General features: G+C 38.7%; 1 protein-coding gene across 2 annotated transcripts; it reads left to right on the top strand.

Moving 5' to 3' along the window:
* Nucleotides 1–21: 21 nt before the first annotated feature.
* slc12a8 (solute carrier family 12 member 8) lies at nucleotides 22–18,615 on the top strand. Of its 2 annotated transcripts, none has more exons than XM_028024440.1 (14): nucleotides 22–134; nucleotides 664–798; nucleotides 1,235–1,372; nucleotides 2,629–2,820; nucleotides 2,905–3,136; nucleotides 8,929–9,042; nucleotides 9,225–9,312; nucleotides 10,580–10,667; nucleotides 11,512–11,658; nucleotides 13,767–14,427; nucleotides 14,503–14,600; nucleotides 14,708–14,825; nucleotides 15,761–15,821; nucleotides 17,686–18,615. In XM_028024440.1, the coding sequence occupies exons 2-14, from the start codon at nucleotides 670–672 to the stop codon at nucleotides 17,852–17,854; spliced, it is 2,235 nt and encodes a 744-aa protein (XP_027880241.1). In that variant the 5' UTR covers nucleotides 22–134; nucleotides 664–669; the 3' UTR covers nucleotides 17,855–18,615. The 2 variants fall into 2 exon arrangements, with proteins under 2 accessions (XP_027880241.1, XP_027880243.1); XM_028024442.1 differs by lacking the exon at nucleotides 22–134 and adding an exon at nucleotides 284–582.
* Nucleotides 18,616–18,944: the final 329 nt, after the last annotated feature.

The following is an 18,944-nucleotide window of genomic DNA, read 5'->3' as shown; positions in this document are numbered from 1 at the left end:
AGGTAAGCAAAGACCTGAAGATAGTTCACCTGCTGACGTTTTCACACGTTGCCAGTCTGCTGGCTGGATTTATCGTTCTGGATTTTAATTTGGATCTTTTCCTTTTTTCGAATAATCGAATGGAAAAGTGAAAGGTAATAGCTATATTGAACACAATGAGGAAAATACAAGAGATTTTGAAAATATTCAAAACTGCAAAATTAGGTTAAAGTTTGCGTTTAACACACAAGCTAAACAAATACGGACCCGATTAGGGTTTTACTCTTCGCATTTATCGTTGCTTATGTAAATATTTTTAAATTAAGTTTTTGTGAGAACAGTCTCATTTTTACCTGCATCATAATGTTAAAGCGTCAATTTTAAGCTCAGTAAATTTTCAGAGGGCGAAACTACTGTAATAAAACTGTTGGGTCTTCGGCGAGTTTCACGCAAAACCGCGACTGTTGAACGTTGGCGCCGCCGCGTCAGAGCACATCCACCCAGCTGTATCCGGGTGACCTCCTGCTGCACCTGTTGCTGTTTTACAGGGAAAGGCGGCGGCACCGGTTGCTTCCCGTCAGCTTCCACGTAGACTGGCTTCAAGTATGCATATGTTTGGATAAGACAAGAAAACAAGCGAAAAACACAAGGCCTAAGTTTCATGTCAGTCACGGACCTTTTCAGGTGGCGATGGAGACCCTGCCAGTCGGTTGGCATGTGCACACCTGGGGCCAGGAGGTCGATGGGACCAAGCTGCTGAAGGAGGGATCTGCTGACACAAACGCACATGTTCACGATCTGTTTCATGAAGATGCACAGGTATTTTAATTTTATCAGCTCAATATTTTAAGAATGTATGATTTCCAGAATAAGAATACCCCATTGAACTAGTTATTATGGGCCTCTTGACTGCTTTCGTTGGCCAACCTGTCTACCTACAGCCTCTTCTCAGTAGGTTTGCAGTCATACTGGCTACAAATCCATGTCATACCTTTTTTTTACAAATAAAATTTGAAAACGATGCACTTTCCCAAGATGCACTGAAGTTTTGTTGTTTTAACCAGTGAAATGGTGAACAAGTTCAAGTGGTGTTAAAAGTTTTGCTAGGGATTACAGTAAAAATTGCTGTTTGTGGTTTTAGAAATGGATTTCAGTGGAAATCTGAAAACCAGAAGAGGGGGGCAGTTTTCAAAGCAAATGCTTTGGGAGATAGACATTTCCAAACCTTCATAAATTAACTGTCTTTAATGTGCAGCGTTTCCACCAGCCATGGTGGAGGATCAAGCTGTTCGTGTGGGAGCCTGTGCTTTTTGGGACCTGGGATGGCGTTTTCACCACCTGCATGATCAATATCTTTGGGGTAGTTCTGTTTCTGCGCACCGGATACCTGGTGGTAAGTGTGTAACGGCTGCAGCATATCAAGATGAAAACCGTATTTCTGCAGCAGTTTTAAAAACAATGTTGACCAAAGAGATTTTGTAAGGTAGTTGAAAACAGGGGGGGGAAAGGATCAGTCATTTGAAGCAGAATTGTAATTGTTCAAGGCCAAAGTAAAGGGCATTGCTATAATCCAACCTCAAGGTGATGAAAGCATCCCTACATTTGTCCAGGTCTGGTTTTGATGAGGGAATTGCATTATATCATGATATAAGGCTCAAAAAAGTACATTTTACTTCATACCCCCTTTTACAACAGGTTAGGACCAAAAATAGAGCCTTTGCGTACACCACAACAAATAGGTACTAATGAAGAGAAGTATTCTTTTCCAGAGTATATCCAGAGACAGACATGTTTAGACCAACAAAACACTCCAAGCAAAAGAATGTTGTGTTCAACTGTGCCAAAGGCTGCTGTTAGATTTAGTAGGACCTTGAGTTTAACAGAAATTAATGAAACATCTTAAAAAGTCACTACGTCAGTATGGTGAGCTTTAAATCAGTGTAAATTAATGTTGATTAAAAAACAATCCTTTATAAGTTCTTGAATATAGAAGGCAGTCAACATATAGGACTGTATATAGACTGAATATTTTTGACTAAACAGTCTCAGCATGTTTAAAAGCAGCTGGCCGGCAAGGAAGTGTTTTGTAACAATACTTTCCACTTGCCAAGAGATATTAAAGTTGACAATGCAAAGATTACAGTTTACATTGGTTTGGCGATTAGATGCAGCTGCAAAGACACGTTGACTTTTAACACCTACATGCTTGTTGATCTTGTCTGACAGCTCAGATATAGTTTTCTAGCTAGAAGACAATGTTTCTCATTGAGAATGACATGCATCTTATCAGACAGAAATGATATGGCTGTTTATGTGTAAAGGGAAACTTTGTTGGTAGCTAAGCATGACTGATGGCTCAGCACCTGCTCACCATCTCCTGCTTGCAGGTTTTCTATAAGAGCTGCAGAGATATAATATCTAGCTAAGGAATAGAGAAATACTGAATGAGCCTTTTCTTTCATTTTAATGCCAGCTCTGTTTCTGCTGACAAATTCCAACATGCAATTTGCAAACAATTAATTATTGTTAAATTTGATGTAACTTTGCAAACAATGTTGAAAATTGAAAGAAAAAAAAAACTTTGAATAAAACCTTTTAGTTCAAAATGACATGCATGCTATATGTTGTAATGTCTAACTACATTATCAGGGTAACACTGGCGTACTGTTGGGGTTGCTCCTCGTCTCCGTGGTGGTTTTGGTTGCTTTAGTGACAGTAATGTCAGGGATCGGAGTGGGCGAGCACTGTGGGATTGGGAGCGGAGGAGTCTACTCCATGATCTCCAACGTGTTGGGAGGCAGAATCGGGGGTACTGTTGGCCTCCTCTACATCTTTGGACAGGTGAGTTCAAACCGCACTCCCTTCCTTAATGTAACTTGAAGATTTTTGGGGTGATTGCTCTCCTGGCGCCTTCTTCTCCTTCAGTGTGTTGCCGGCGCCATGTACCTCACGGGCTTCTCCGAGTCCGTGGCAGAGCTTTTGGGTCTGCAGAGCCAGTGGGCGGTGCGCCTCATGTCAGCAGCTGTCCTCCTAGCGTTGCTTGGGATCAATCTGGCAGGTGTGAAGTGGATCGTCAGACTGCAGCTGCTCCTGCTGGCTTTGTTAGCAATCTCCACTCTGGACTTTGTTATTGGCACCTATACACACCTCGATCCAGGTACGGCTCAGTGGTTGTGACTGTTAAAATAAAAGTGCTTGTTTTTAAAATGAAAGGAAAAGAAGCAGCTGGGCAGAGTGGATGGGTTGGGAAGATAGATGAACATTAATGCAGGAAAATCCTGGAGGAAATGCTTAACTGTGATGGCAAAAGTCTTGAAGGTTCATCTTCCAGTAGGATAATTACTAAACATTCAGTGAGAGAGTTAGTTTTTTATTTTCATTATTTGCCTTGTAGGAGAACACCCCCCAAATGATTGAAACATTTGTTTCATTCAGTTATCCAGTACAAGTCTTGTTCTTATGGTGTTTTCAGGCCAGTAGGTGGTGCTCCAATGTTATTTTTTGCAGTTGATTGTGTCCCGTTGAAATTTTTTAAAATTTATTTATAAACTCTTTTCTCCCGCTTCTGTCAAGAACAACGTAACGCTGTCTTTTTTTATTTCTTTATTTTTAGTTATGTTGAGACTCTGATGTTAGGAGTTTTCTTTAGTTGACTAGATTGTTTCCTTTTGTTGGCCTGCAGGAAGTCCTACCCTACATTTCCTGTTCTCAGTGGTTATCAACTTCCTTTACAGTGGGAAAAGAAAACTGTTCCAAAATTCAAAACAGTAACTGAAGAACACTCCCCCTCCCACCTAAACATGAATTTATGACACTACATAGTCAGTAGATGTCAGTCTGTGCAAAACTCCTTTTTATTATCCCATTAAAACCTGACACTTTTCTGCTATCAGTGACCTCTTGACCCTTTTGTTTGTTTTATAACATGATTAGAAGAGACCACAATGCAGCTGTGAAGAACCGTGGGAGAACCAGCCACAACTACTACTCCAGGTTGTTCCAATTAAAATGCTGCTTTGTGTGTAGTGATGATGATGATTTCATTATTGGCAGAGGACCAACAGGTCCCCTAACAAAGTGAAACGGCCCAGATTAGTTTAAACTCAGTGAACGCTGGAGCACATCCTAAAGGAAGTGTGAGCCACCGGCGAAATGATGTGGTCATGGTTTGATAACATGTCCGCTTGGCAAGTTCTCCCGTTAAGGCAGTAGCAAAAAAAAAAAAAGAAAACTTCATAGGCTGCCACTATACAGGAGGGAGGTTATGTAAACCAAATTTTGTGCTAAGCAAATGTTTCACATTTTAATTAAACTAAATGTAACTTCTCAGTATTTTCATCTTCTGACATGATATAAAGTACTTGGTGGTTTGCAAAAGTATTCCAACCTCTTAAGCATTTTGCCACACTTCACTATTTTATGGGCGAATTAAATTACAGACCAACACAAAGAAGCACATAATTGTGAAGTGGAAATAGAATAAAACATGGTTTCTAAAATGTTTTTAGAAACAAAAAAATAATAATTAAAAGCTGTGACATGCATTTTTATTTCATCCCATTTATTGCAGATAAATGGGATATCTCTGTTCTTGTTTCACACATTTTGAGCCTGAACTATTTGCCTGAAGCTCTTCGCAAAATATCTTAGCTCAGTTAGAATAACTCACGAGTGTCTCTGATCATTAGACTGTTGTCTAGTGATGCGTGAGTAAATCATACTCACACATCAATATGCTTTGATCTAATCATTTCACTGTAACTCTGGTTGCATATTTAAGGATTCAAGTCTTTTGCAGCCTCTTAATTGTTCCTTCAGATTTTCCCTGCTTCAAGCACTGCTGTTATTGACTTGCCGTTATTGACTGTGTGAGTCTTTGTTCAGTCTTGAGTTTTTTTTGCAGTTTTTGTCATCAAGTCTGCACAATTATCCTGTCATATTGCTGTTTTAAGGAGGCTTAAAACAAAACCATGCCACATTCTTTAATTTTAGTGATTTATTTGCAAGAAAGTTTAAAAACATTAATATATATTTTTTCCTTTACAAAGATGTGCTTCTTTGTGTTGGTCTATTATGTAAAATCTCAATAAAATACAATGAAGTCTTTAGCTGTAAGGTGACAAAGGTGCTCACGGTGTATGAAAACATACTTTTCAAGGCATCATCATTTTTTCCTTTAATTGATGAGCTTCTGCCTAAATAGCAACAAATACTAAATTGTTGGCTGTTTCAGTTGGATCTAGAGTATTGATTAAATGTATATTTCAAGCTAGGAAAATGTTCGACTTTTTATATTTTCACTATCTGATAGAAACCCAATTTAATGCTGTTGTTTATTACACTGCATCAAAACTTTGTCATTTACAAAGTCAGACCAAACAGGTGGAGTTGAACATGAAATCTCTCTGAACTGTGAGGACTTATTTAGTCATATAAAAGATTGTGGGGAATCCATTTCCCTCTTTAAGTGCAGTAAATTACTAGAATTTAGTCAATGTATTGCCAGTGTATTGTCTCTGTGACCAATCATCTCAACCACAAACTCCTCTGACTGTGATCCAGAGATGAATTACAGCTCAGCACGCCTCACCCTGTCCCAGTTGAAGCCTTTTCTCCCCACAGAGCAGGAAGCCATAATGGGCTCCTTGGGCCTGGGGTTTAGGGTGTTAACCAGACTCACCCACATTTTTGAAAGATGAGAAACGGAGATGGACGGCACAGAGATCTAAAGGGTCTTCTCACCCCAGGGACCGCCACATTTTTTTTTCCCATTATTGTTTTGTGGTCCAAACTGTAATATATGGTTTTCAGTCGTCCCTCTGGGTCCTGCTCCACCTTGGTAAAATCACAGCCTGCTGTGTACTCAATGCAGTCCATACTTGTTAGGGTAGGAGAGTAGGAGGTCAGTTCAGCAGAGGGAGAGGCCTCGGATGCTCATGTAATCCGACTACGCATTCCAGTGTGCATCAGAGGAATGCTGCACTCGGTGAAGAACCCCACACATATGCTTGTTACAGAAAAAGTGGAACTTTCTTATTAGATATGACATTAAAAATATGGCTGATAACTTAAAATATATTAAAAAAACAAAGGTGCTCTTTCTCTTCACCCATCTGATATCTATGTCAAGTTCATCAGAAAACCAAATGAAAACTTGTGAATGAGGGCTTCTGATTTGGTCATGGGTGAAGAGTTGGAACACACTGAGGGAAAGAAACAGGTAAACATGTAGAAAGACTTTCTGATAAAAGTACCTATACAGTTGAGGCAAATGTGAACATGACTTCATCACAGTTCCACATATAGGGTTTGTTTTTCACAGTTTTTTTCTAGGCAATATAACTCAGGTTCATCTTAAAAAAAAAAATCAATATTGTGATAACGTATTTGTTGCTCTTTTCAGAAAGTGATTAATTAGAGATGAAGTGAAAGATATTGAGCTTTTCTTTCTTGCAATTTTGATGATCATGAATGATGGACAATAAAAACTAATTGTGAAGTGAAAATAGAACGTTGAGACTCTGATGTTAGGAGTTTTCTTTGGTTGACTAGATTGCAGCAGTTCCTGCAAAAGGAAGCCCAACCTAGTATTGAGAGCTTGGAAATGAACACACTTTTCAGAAGACTGACATTTCTGTTTTAAATATCCTTTGTTATTGATTTTAGGTGACATTTTAATTCCCGGAGTCACTGAATTTTGAGTTGTCATTTTCTGCAAGCTGTTGTGATTCTTAATTTTCCTCTGATGTCCTTTAGACTTAAATAAAACTGAGCAAGTTTTCCAACAAACACCTCACCTGGCACTGTGTATAAGCTTTCTAAGTTTTAGGTGATAGAATTTGAACATGTGAACACCCTTTCAAACAGAGTTCAGTAGTCAGAGCAGGCGCCGTCAGACTCTCTTGGATGTTGGAGTTGGATGTTGTAATATGGGTGGGGAGCTCTTGTTGTGGACACAGACACAGTGGATTTGTTAGGTCCTGATTGTTTAGACATGGTGATCTCAGTGGGGCACAGAGTGAGCAAGGGTTTAACGCTCCTTAAATACATCTCATCGGGATCACGAGTCCTTAAAACAAAGGCATTTCCTAAATAAAAAAGGAGAAAAAGCATGCTCACTCCCTCTCTCGCTAACTTTGATTCTTTTTCCAAAACTTGGAAGCTGCTAAGCTTCTGAAAAGGGTGGCGACTTCCTTTAGGATAAACATGTCATTAATCTGAGAGAACACATTCTTTCCCATCGCAAGATAACCAAAGGGAGGAAATGTCCGGTGTTGTAATGCAGGCAGGTTCTCCAGGCTGTGTGGTTTTAACGGATTCTGCCAGCGCAGAATGACCTTCAGTCACTTCTTTGACAGACCAGTCCAGACTGAACTGACCCCCCCTGCCTGGAAAGGGCTGCACTACCTGCTGTTGCCATTTATTTTGACCACTCCTGATTCATTCACTCACATTAGACCAAATGGCGTCTTTGTTTTATGGAACTATGCACACTGTGCAGTTGCGAAGCAAAATCTTTGAAGTCATATATTTGATATGATAAACCTTTTCTTTGCAAGAGCAAATACAATGTTCATCAAAGAGATGGTAACATGTACTGTATTTGTTTAATGAAGTAATAGAAGGAAAGTAAATAGAGCGGCAAGTACGGTTTGTCTATTTTAGTCCTAATCCTAACTCAGGTTACATAACATGAGATGAATAAATTTCCCAAGTTAAACACTTTTCCTAATCAATTTTCCTTTTTGTGAAAAAGGAGTTGATTTTCCTAAATATGTCTTTGCCTTTTTGTGACCTTTTTAATGTTTCAAAGATAATCTTAGTAAATACAATAAGCAGGTTTTGAATAATTTGTTGTATTAAGGTAAAAAAGCTGTCCAAACCCATTCAACCCTTTGTGAAAAACAAATTGTCCCTAAACCTATTAATTGGCATCAAGCATTGGCAATAATTGGTAACCTGGTAATAGGTTTCATACAAAGCTGTGGGAAAACTTTAGCCCACTCTTCTTTGTAAAATGATTTTAATTCAGTCACAGTGGGGACGATTTCAAATAAGAATGGCCTGTTTAGTCAAACCTTGTTTTTACTAGTGTGACTGTACTCACATTTTTTTGGGGAAACAAAATATGTGTAGTCATAGATATTCTTTATTGTGTTGGGAGATTCATTTTTTGACACAGGTTTGGTTAGGTAGTTTTGGTCCCTCAGATAAATCATTTTTAATGTCACATAAGTCTATATATTAAAAATGTTGTTACTGAACATTATTTCTAAGGGCACATTGTAGAAATAAAAAGCATAAAAATACTTTAAAGACTCTGTTATGGAATACATAAGTCTGAAAAACTTTAAATTGATTTCCAGAAGAATATGTTTCATTATAGGCCAGATCTGAGATCAGATCAGATCTTTTCAGACAAACAAATGAGATCTTCCTAATGGAAGATCTCATTTGTTGGTTACTCATTGGTTAATGGGTAACCAATAAATGTTGGTTACTCATTTATTCCCAAACTGACTTCCAAGCTAATGGGTTAGGATTTGGGGAAAATGTGACTAAAATGTGTTTATATATTTGCTGTCTCTTGTCTGTAACCAAAGCAGCCTTCCACTGGGGTTCACTAGACCCCTGAAGATGTGCTGTGGTATCTGGCACCAATCTGTAAGCAGCAGATCCTTTGAGTCCTGTAAGCTCCAGGGTGGGCCTCTAGGAAATCTGACATATTTCTGCAGCATATCCCACAGATGCTCTATTGGAGTTCAATCTTGAGACACCTCAAACTCATTATTGTTCTACTCCCACCACTCAAGATACATTTTTTTATCCTGATGAAGCATGCACATGGTTCTCAGTCTTAATAACTACATTTGAAAAGCTTTTTTTTTTCTTTTTGCTAACAAGGGAATTCTTTTAAGCATCTTTAGTTGTGCTTTTTGTTTCTTTCAGAGCATGGCTTTGTGGGTTACTCAGCCAAGCTTCTCAGTAGTAACATCATACCAGATTATAGCCCAGGAGAAAACTTCTTCACAGTATTTGGGGTCTTCTTCCCTGCTGCTACAGGTGTGTGCTCTCCCACCCTTCCTGCCTTCTTTCAGATAACAAGATTCATTTATCACACAAAGTATGTCAACAACTCTACTCCCCGTTTGTTTGCTTTTTTAGCTACACACTCCATGACTCTAACATTTTGCATGGGTTTTTTGGTAACTGTTTGCTTGTGCTGTGTGTGTGTTCATGCTTAGGGGTCATGGCAGGATTCAACATGAGCTCAGACCTGCAGCGGCCAGAGCACAACATCCCCATGGGAACCCTAGCAGCTGTTTTTACTTCGTACGGCAGCAGCTGAATTCACCCTCCCGAAAAAATAAGATACAAAAAAACACAGTAAATTTATACTTTAGCTGTCCAGGTGTATCCACACAAGTTAGAATATTGTTAAAACATTGATATAGTTCATGTTGATGACACACAGAGTGATATATTTCAAGTATTGGTTTGTGTTAATTTTGATCATTAGGATTTAAAGCTTATGGAAATCCATAATTACATAAGATCAGCAAATGTTTTAATCAGAAATATTTTGACTTGACTATGTTTTGTGTTTCAAGAAACACAACACAGCTAAAACTTCCAGGCCATGAACTTCAGCTGATGAGTTATTTGTGTAAAATAATTTCTGGACTACAGACATAGTTCTAATTTCAGAAAAAAGTAGATTTTGCATTTCTTTTGTAAAGCCTGTCAGAACCTGACGGAAGAGTGGAGAGGCACAAAATTCAAGTTGATTGAACTTTTGTGTGATGCTTCAAAAACAGTGATGTTCTGGGCAGGTGTCTCATCTGCTGGTGTTGGTCCACTGCTTTATGAGGTGAAAGGTCAGAGTAGCCATCTACCAGGAAATGTTCGTGCTTCATGCTTCCCTATGCTGACAAGCTTAGGGAACTTTGCCACTTTTCCAGCAGGACCTCACACCTTCCATCACTGTATAAGTACCAGTATCTGCTGGTCCAATAATGGTGGTCTCACTTTGCTTGATTAGACAGAAAACTGGTCTGAGCCAAACTCCACAGAGAATCCATATAGCATTGTCTAGAGGAGGATAAGAAACATTTTAGAAGGTCTATATCAAAGCAACCTGGGCTTCCTTATCTCCTCAGGAGTAGCTTGGGTTGATGGCCAATATTCTGCACTACATTGATGCTTTAATACATCCAAAATGAACTGAAACTAATACTTGAAAATGGCTGTGTGTGTAATGAAGTTGTGAGAGGCACACTTTGAGTTGAATTAATAAAATAAATGTGTTTTTCAATGATATTCTAATTTATAAAGATATGCTTTTACATCTAACAGGATGATGGCAATTGTTGTCCACAAGGGAAATTTACAAAACCACAGATGTTACTTTCCCTGCCTACTGTGGTGTTTGTGTAAAAGGTCAAATCTTTCCTGTTTCAGTGGAGAGAACCAGCAAACCTACATTCCTGGCACTAACCTATCAGATATATAGTGACATTATTCTGTCTGACTTTGTGTATTAATACAGAGAGGAGCTGTTGTTTATAATTTGGTTTGGTGTACTGTCTGTGACCTGCAGGTGGTTCCTGTATCTGGTCTTTGTCTTCCTCCTGGGGGCCATTTGCACCAGAGAAGCTCTCCGCTATGACTTCTTGATAGCAGAGAAGGTAAACTCCTCTCTGTTTCCATCCAGCCATGTAACACAGGCCTTCCAGCTGAGGAGGCATGGTTTGGGGATTTCCCACCATGGCTCACTTTGTTGATATGCTGTGGTTGGTACAGCCTCCGACGGTGTGTACTTTAGAAATGCTTGGAGTTTTTGAAAAACTTATTCCAATTCTATGATGGGAAAATATTTATATTTGACCACTTTCTGTATTGCCAGGGATTTTTTTTGACTGGTATCTCTCAACTGGAGGCGTCAAAGAACCCATAGAAGTTGTAACACCCAGCTAACCCACAAACTAGCACAGCATTCTCTAAATTTCTTTCCATTTGTGTAATTTATTGTCAGTATAAATAAAACTGTTCAGTCTCAGCTCCTTGAAGGCCCACAAATAACTTGCAGCTGAATCTGCAGCAGTAGTTTGGTCTACAAATCATTGATTCAAGGAGGTTATATAAGTTCACATCACACTTTGTATATTGTTATTGGTAAAGCTGTTTAAAAACCATTAATAATTTTCCTCACATTTTACTGTTCAGTGGTATTTTGTGGTGTTCTGTCACGCAAAATTCCCATAAAATACATAGAATTTTGTGCATGACAACATGTGAACATTTTTATTGCAAAATATGACTGCTTGGGAACAAATATGTAAACTTCTCGATAGAAAAAATTTAATTTTACTTGAATCAAGTGCAGAAGTCCTTGACTTCTCCATCAGTGATTAGTGCTCATTGTTTTTGCAAAGGGCCGACTGCAGCGGAACTGACTTGGGCGTAGCTTTCATGAGATCTCAACCCCACCTCATCCTTTTCACCCTGTGTTTGTTTTCCGTCTTCCTCCAGGTCTCCTTGGTGGGTTTCCTCTTTCTGCTGGGACTTTACATCTCCTCCCTAGCTTCCTGCATGGGTGGTTTGTATGGAGCACCCAGGATCCTCCAGTGCATCGCTGAAGAGAGGGTCATCCCCTCGCTGACCTTCCTAGCAAGAGGGGTGGGTGGTTAGAAGGTTGAGGGAATGACCTTCAATCAGCATGACAAAGCTTGAGATTATTTTACTATCTCTGTGTGCTGTTGGAGATTTTACTTCAATCTACAATTGACATTTAAGTGTATGTAAAAGATTTAAGGTTTATCCAAAGGTAAAAAAAACAACACATTGGGTTCATTCTGTTGTTAGGATGTCTCGCCTCTCATTCAACATGCTTCTTCAGTTCTTCAAAACTAATTTTCATCTTGATTAAAGCTCCAGTTCAGTCTGAAGACAAGCAACCTTTCAGTATATCTCATGATAAACAACAGACAGTGCCTAATCTTGTTTTCTTTTTTAAAGAAAGATGCATTGTGCAGTAATTCTGCCACAGAAAGTAAGGATTTAAAGAAAAGTAGATCTATTTCTACATGATCTCCAAGTTCATCATGTAGCCATACCTTATTTATTTAACACCAAAAAGCCCATGAACACACTTCTCAGAGCGTTCATGTACACATTGCCTTCACCCTGACTGAAAGTAAATTATGAACATCGTTGCAACATTCATTAAGAGCTGTGAACTCAACTTGGAAGGTGGCAAGCCATTGTCAAAATTAACTATACAGACAGTGGCAATGAAAATGGCTATGATGGGTTTATTTCTAGTTGCAGTCATATACTGAAGAAATAAAAGCATGAAATCAGTAAAGCTCCAAGTCATGTGTGCAGGAAGTTAATAGCATTGCAGCTTCACATATATTGAAACGAATCTGTCAACAAACAGATTGTGCTACCTGCAGTGAATGGCATATTGTAACTTGTTAAGTGTGTAGCCTGGATGTATAGGGGGTGTGGTGCTCAGACTCGGCAGGAAACTGTTTCTGAGCTGCCTAATTATAGTTTGGGCTCCATAAAGTAGAAGTGAGTGAACTGACCTCAGCAGAGCAGCGTTACAACATGCTGCTGCTGCACACTTGGTGGACAGTCACGTTGACATTGTGACCTCTTTGACCCCAAGCTTCCCTGTATGGCAGCGCTACTCGACCTCTCTCAGCAGGCTGGAATTAGGCCTGAGACATCTTGGCCCAAATCAAAGCCTCAGAACAAACGCAGGAAGGGCGACGGGCAGGGCCCTGCTCTGCTGTGTGCTCTGGAGGCCCGCCAGGTGCATAACAGTCCTCCTGTAACTGTGCAACAAGACAAAGTTGAAGAGGTTGCTGTTTGGTGACAGATTCAGACCTGCAGAAGGAGGCAGTACTGTGGCATTTTCTTTGAAAGTTAAAGTGGAAGTAAAACCTAAATTTAGATAGACATCAATAAAAAGGTTATTTTTATGTTTATTTAAATATGTTTGGAGCTACAAAATGGAGGCTTCCCTTTGATTACAAAGCTGTCATGTTAGCCAAGGAAAAAGGCAAAACCAAGTAATTTGAGATTAAAGTCATGTATTTTTTTTTAGCAAAAATTCATAGAGTAAACAATAATTGATTGTAACTGTGGGATTTTAATCCAGTTATAAATCTGCCATTATAAGCTTGAAAGAAGAAAACAAAAAACCCATCAGGGGATTATTCAAAACCTAAAATGCAAAAAGAATGTCATTATCTGTTAGTTCATGTTATATTGAAGCCACATTCTATTAGAAGTTAACTTGTATTGCATTTATCAATTTTCTTTTAGTCATTTGTTTTTGCATTGATAAATGTCACCTTTTTTTGCTTTAGAAAATCAAGAATGGGTCACAAAATCTTTAAAAGTGTAGACTTGTTTTCTTTAACTTAAAACCCAGATATATAAAAACAGCAAAAAGAATGTATGGCTATTGACATTAACATTATAGAAAGCAAGTATCTTCAGATGCCACTTTATATATACTGAAATGCTTGTGTTTCTGTGTCAGTTGGCTTGTTCACCAATGCACAACTTTAGTTTGCTTTGTTTTTTGCTAACCAGCTCATAAGAGAATCTGTTTTATTCCCTAAGCTCTATAGTTCAGGGTAGAAAAGTTAAGCAGTAGCTTTATTAAAACTACTACTTATACACCCATGTAACCAATCTAGAGCTTAGAATGATTGGGTGTCGAGTATAGCATTGCTAACCATGCTGTGTATTTTTTGTCTTGTTGGCAGAAAGGCCCAAACCGGACCCCGGTGGCAGCCATTTGTCTAACCAGCATGCTGACCCTGGCATTCATTTTCATTGGTCGGGTCAATGTGCTAGCACCAATTGTCACCATCAACTTCATGCTCACGTACAGCTTCATTGACTACTCCTACTTTTGTGTGGCCATGACCTTCCAGCTTCAAACGAAACAGAAGAGACAGACCTTCATTTCAGGAAGGGGAAGCACGCGCAGGTCAACCAAGCAAAGCTCTAGGCCTCTGATTGAATCCCCTCCCCCCAACTATGGGAGCGGAGGTGAAAGTCCGCAGGGAAAAGGGACTCTGTTGGAGTTCAATAGGGATATGGACCAGATCTTCCCACCTGTCTCCAAACTTAATCCTGAACCAGAGAAGATGACTTTGAGGCAGGATCTGTGCAGCGGATCTCAGAGTAGGAAGGCTGCCACCAAGCAGAGACTGATGCACAGCTTTGGTCTGGATCTGAACAGCAACACCTTGTCAAATGAAAACGGAGGGGAGCAGAGCTCAGCTCCACTCGAAGAGGGAAACAAAGGGCAAAATGAAGATGAGGAGTTCAGGGCTGGAGATCAACCTGAAGTCAACTATCACACAAGGATGGGTGACGCACAGCAAGATTCACCTGCAGAGACTCATCTTTACAATGCAGGTGTGTAATTCGCTGAGACTAAGTTTTAACACAGAAGTGACCTTGTCCTATTTGTACTGACTTTTAATCTTTCAGGTAATGAAGATAAACCAGAGCAGCAACACTTTGAAATTCAACCCATGCGTGATGCCTTCTACGCAAAGTTATGTAACCACTGGATTGCCCTCATTGGGGTAAATTACAGAACACATGCAGCTAATGACAGTTTCCCTGTTCTCATAATCTGTTTTCAGATGACTTTACAATTAATGATGATTAATTTGAACACTTTCTTTTTCAGGCAATGAGTTCCATATTGATTATGTTTATCATTCAGTGGGTTTATGCTTTAGCCAACATCCTGGTTGCATTGCTGCTCTTCTTCTACATTGGAAAAACAAGTCCTGGTTTACCTACAGGTAAAGTCTGTAAGCTCATTTATCTGTAAAAACTCTTCATATTTATGTGTGACTTTGTGACACTAGTCTGTATGTAGCATGACTGGTAAAGACATGGAACCAGTCTGAACAAAATTAATATTTTTATTTCAGTGGTAATCTTGTATAGAAATTTTTCGAGACTTATTTGTTGAACGGGGGAGACTGAAGGTCATATTTTAGAAGTTCCTATAAACTTCTAAAAAAGTATAGTATAAATTAATATAATGTGTCTTGATTATATTTAAGTCGAAGAATACAAGGTATTTTTTAACCACAGGATTCTTTTTCCATATTGAACAAATGTACACCATTTAGCATTTCCTAAAATAAGGGATTATGCTATAAGAGATTATGCTATTGCAATTAAAATCAATCCAGTTTTTGCTTTTTACATGTTTTTCACTAAGGGTGTCAACAGATTTAGCCATTGGGATTTCAAATGAGTCCTTTGGTTTGTTTTAATATATTTTTTTACTCAAGAGTGTAAAAAGGTCAGTTATTGATATGTTGCTTAAAATTAGAACATTTTATAATGTTCAAATCTGTTATATTTTTAACTTGAGGGAAAAGTGGATGCCTTTAAAATGGTTACTCCATGTTCATTTAATATTTATCTATAGCAACAACCTATGTTTTTAGGCTTCCCTTGCAGTCTCTCCCTACAGCAGCTTTGCAGCTGTTGTTGCTTAGGATTTCTCCAAAAGTTGTATCTGTGCAGTGCAACACGTGTTGGCTAACGGACTCCACACATTTTCAAGCTCCAGTGTCAAGATTTGTCCCACAGGTGGATGATGAAAATCTGTAACCGCAGTTTTCTAAAACACTTTGAGGTTCAGTAAATCTTATAACTGAGGTCAGAAAAGTTATTTCCCTCAAGGCAAAGTTGAACCATTCCTACTTTGATTTACTTGCAGGTATTGCAGCTCAGTTCAGCTTTTTCAAATGGCTGAAGGCAATTCTTGGGAACCTATACAGGTATTGTATAGTTTTACAGTTGACTTTCAAATGTGTACTCTTAAGTTTGTGAAAAGCTAAACTAAATTAAAGAAACATGTTTTATTTTTACATTTTTTGTTAAATAATGGATTTCAGCAATGTTGTACGTTATTGGTAAAACACATCCCTGATTTGTTTAAGAAAAGTCTCTTGAGGCTTGTAACACATTAGATTTTTATTTATCGTTCTGTAAGAGCTATAACTAAATGGAAAAAATAAGTAGCTAAGTAATTTTAGTAGTTTTGTGGAAGATTTAGTAAGGTAAAACCTTTTTATATACAGTGTAGTGTTTTAGGGATTTTACAAATTGATATAATAGTGATTTTATAGATGGGGGTGGGCTACTCTTTAAACATTTCTATTATGTCTTACATGACCTTTCACATTTACCTCCAGTAAAAAAAGTGCAAAACAGTAAAACCTTATTTCTAAAGCAGAGTCCTGGCAACTTACAGATGCTTAATTCCTCCATTTGTATGTGGGATCATCTCTGATCCATATCTTATGCCCATTGGTGAAGATTTTCACGTACCAAATCTTCGCTTTTTCCTTTAACAAGACAGACCTAAGCATATGTCTGCATTATGGGAGAAGACACCTGTTCCATCCATCAAGCTTCTGCTTCTAGCATCTCTATTAGTATGAAGTAAGATACCCTAACTGATGATAAGACACCAAGGTGCACAAACTCCTGTGCCTGAGGCAGAGGTTGTTGACAACCCAGAGTGAGAATTTCTCTTTTTCCTTTTGAGAATCACAGCCTGGACTTGTAGGGGATGACTCTCGACCCAGCTGCTTCGCATTTGGTTATGATTCTCTGAAATGCACTGTAAAAATCATGGCCTCAAGATGCCAATGGAACTTCACATCTGAAACAGGATGAGACTCTGAGTTTCCCAAACCAGACTAATTCCTCTCCACTACTGTGCCTCTCCATGAACACCACAAACGGGAAACTGCAGGAGTCCATCCAACACTGGAAAAAGACTTGAATTTGTGCCAAGAACACCTCAGTCCTTGCACCCTACACTCTCACCCCTTGATAATCAGAAATGGCTTCAGAAAAAGTCATTTAAACCTACCTTGTCACTGCCCTTGTGTGGACCCACGACATGCTTAGTGTTCAACACATCACTAACAAGCTCCAGATATTAATGAACAAATGTTTTTGATACATTCTTCATATCAGGTGGCCTCAGATGGTGACTTTTGAGCAAGCGGGAACAAGTCTGACCTGGATGTAAATGAGCTGCTGGGCTGGATTGAAGCTGTTCAATGCAAATCACCTTCTGTTATTTGAAGAAAAAGAGATAGAGAGGAGCTCTCAAGGAAGGAAAAGTTTTGGAGGTCAAAACAGACTGGGAGAATAATTTTTGGGAGTGAGTTCAAAGTATCCAAATAGGTGAAGAGGGATGTCCAGAGTGGACTACTTTGGTGCAGTGAGGTTGCAGCTCATTGCTGCCTAACAGACTGAAAGCAGAAACCACAAACTACTATTTAAAGTTGCCCATATTTACAGTCAGAGCATTAATTAAAATGTTAGAACTACCAGAACTGGGACAAACAAGGGTTGACAGAGACCCAAGTTTATTTTCCATCTCCCTCAGGGAGGAAGATGGTAAAAATTTCAAAGCCTCACTGTAGGAGAACCACAGCAAAGACTGAGGTCTCAGGCTTAGCATATCCCTAAATAACGGCTTATTTTGTGACTTTTTAAACATATTTACAAGGAATGTAAGAGGGAGTATGATATCAGAGAATGTTAATTAATACTTAAGATGTAAGTGAAAATATTTCTCAAAAATATTTTCAAGTTTTAAATTCTCATTTTTCTATCTTCCAGGACGAGAGGATCTCCCCGGGATGAGATGGTGGTGACTCCGTCTCTCTCCGGAATCGGGCTCAAAACCAAGCAACTGACTGAGGAAAATACTGACTTTTCCTCTCGCCACCGCTTTCACCAATCTTGGTTCATCCAAGCTGACACAATGGTGCAACCACCGAATCAGTGACACACTTGAACTCTGACTTGGTTCTATGTTTTGACTGAAAACCTCAAACCACAAAGTGTGCCTCGTGCTGCTGCATTTTGCATATTTCCTATGTAGTGAAGACTTTAAGTGCCTCAATTCATTTTTGATTGGTGTTGAAAGAACAGCTGAGCTTTCCTTAGGATTGCACAAAAGGTGAAGGAGTAAAAGATACTTAGGTGCTCAAGGTCACATTTATTCATTTGTTTTCACATTAAGTTTACATAGAAATTTATTTTGCTCAAAATTGTGTTTGATATTCACAACATAATGCTTTTGTGACATTACAATAAATGTGTTACAAAGGTTTGATTGAACGTTTACACTCCTATTCAGAACATTCATAGCAAGATGCATTTTATTTTGAAAAGCAATATGTTTTTTCACTAAATCGTATTATATTCAACTTGCTTCTTCACAAAAATCAAGTTTGAAACAAAATATCTTATATTATTTTGTAAAGTTTAGGGGAAAAAAAATACAAATATTACCACAAGCTTCTGCTTGCACATTATGAACACACACACACACACCCCAACATGTATGCTTTATGATGATATTCCACTTATTTGCTCATGTTGCATGATGCATTTGAGATAGATCTTGAGCTGCAGTGCTGGCAGAGGTATATTACATCACCTCTTTCTGTCATATTCAGTCTCAAAAGCAGCCACATGATGATCTGTGAGCACAATAATACCTTATTGCATGTCATCTTGAGAGTAAATATTTGGTTCCTGTTGTTTTGAGATGTTTGGCTGCTTGTTGTTCCAGCTTGCTTTGACGATAGCTGTTGTTGCAGCTGAGGCGCCATCTCTATCCGACACGTCGGTTTGCGCACCTTTAAACCACAGGATGTTTGGGCTCAGTGTTGTCAGATGAGATAACTGCTGTTTTTATACTTTAAAAGATAGTGTTATTTGGAAATCTTTTTACACCACCTACAGTTTTGACCATTTAACCAGTAAGACCTGATATAGGGTCAGAAATGCGTCAGCATTACATTTGAGAATACTTGGAAAAAGTATGACTATTTTATGTTTGTCATTCTTGTTTTGGTCTTTAATAGTCT

This window comes from Xiphophorus couchianus, chromosome 7 (assembly GCF_001444195.1).
Source record: "Xiphophorus couchianus chromosome 7, X_couchianus-1.0, whole genome shotgun sequence".
Taxonomy (NCBI): domain Eukaryota; kingdom Metazoa; phylum Chordata; class Actinopteri; order Cyprinodontiformes; family Poeciliidae; genus Xiphophorus; species Xiphophorus couchianus.
This window is presented reverse-complemented; position numbering and strand designations above follow the sequence as displayed.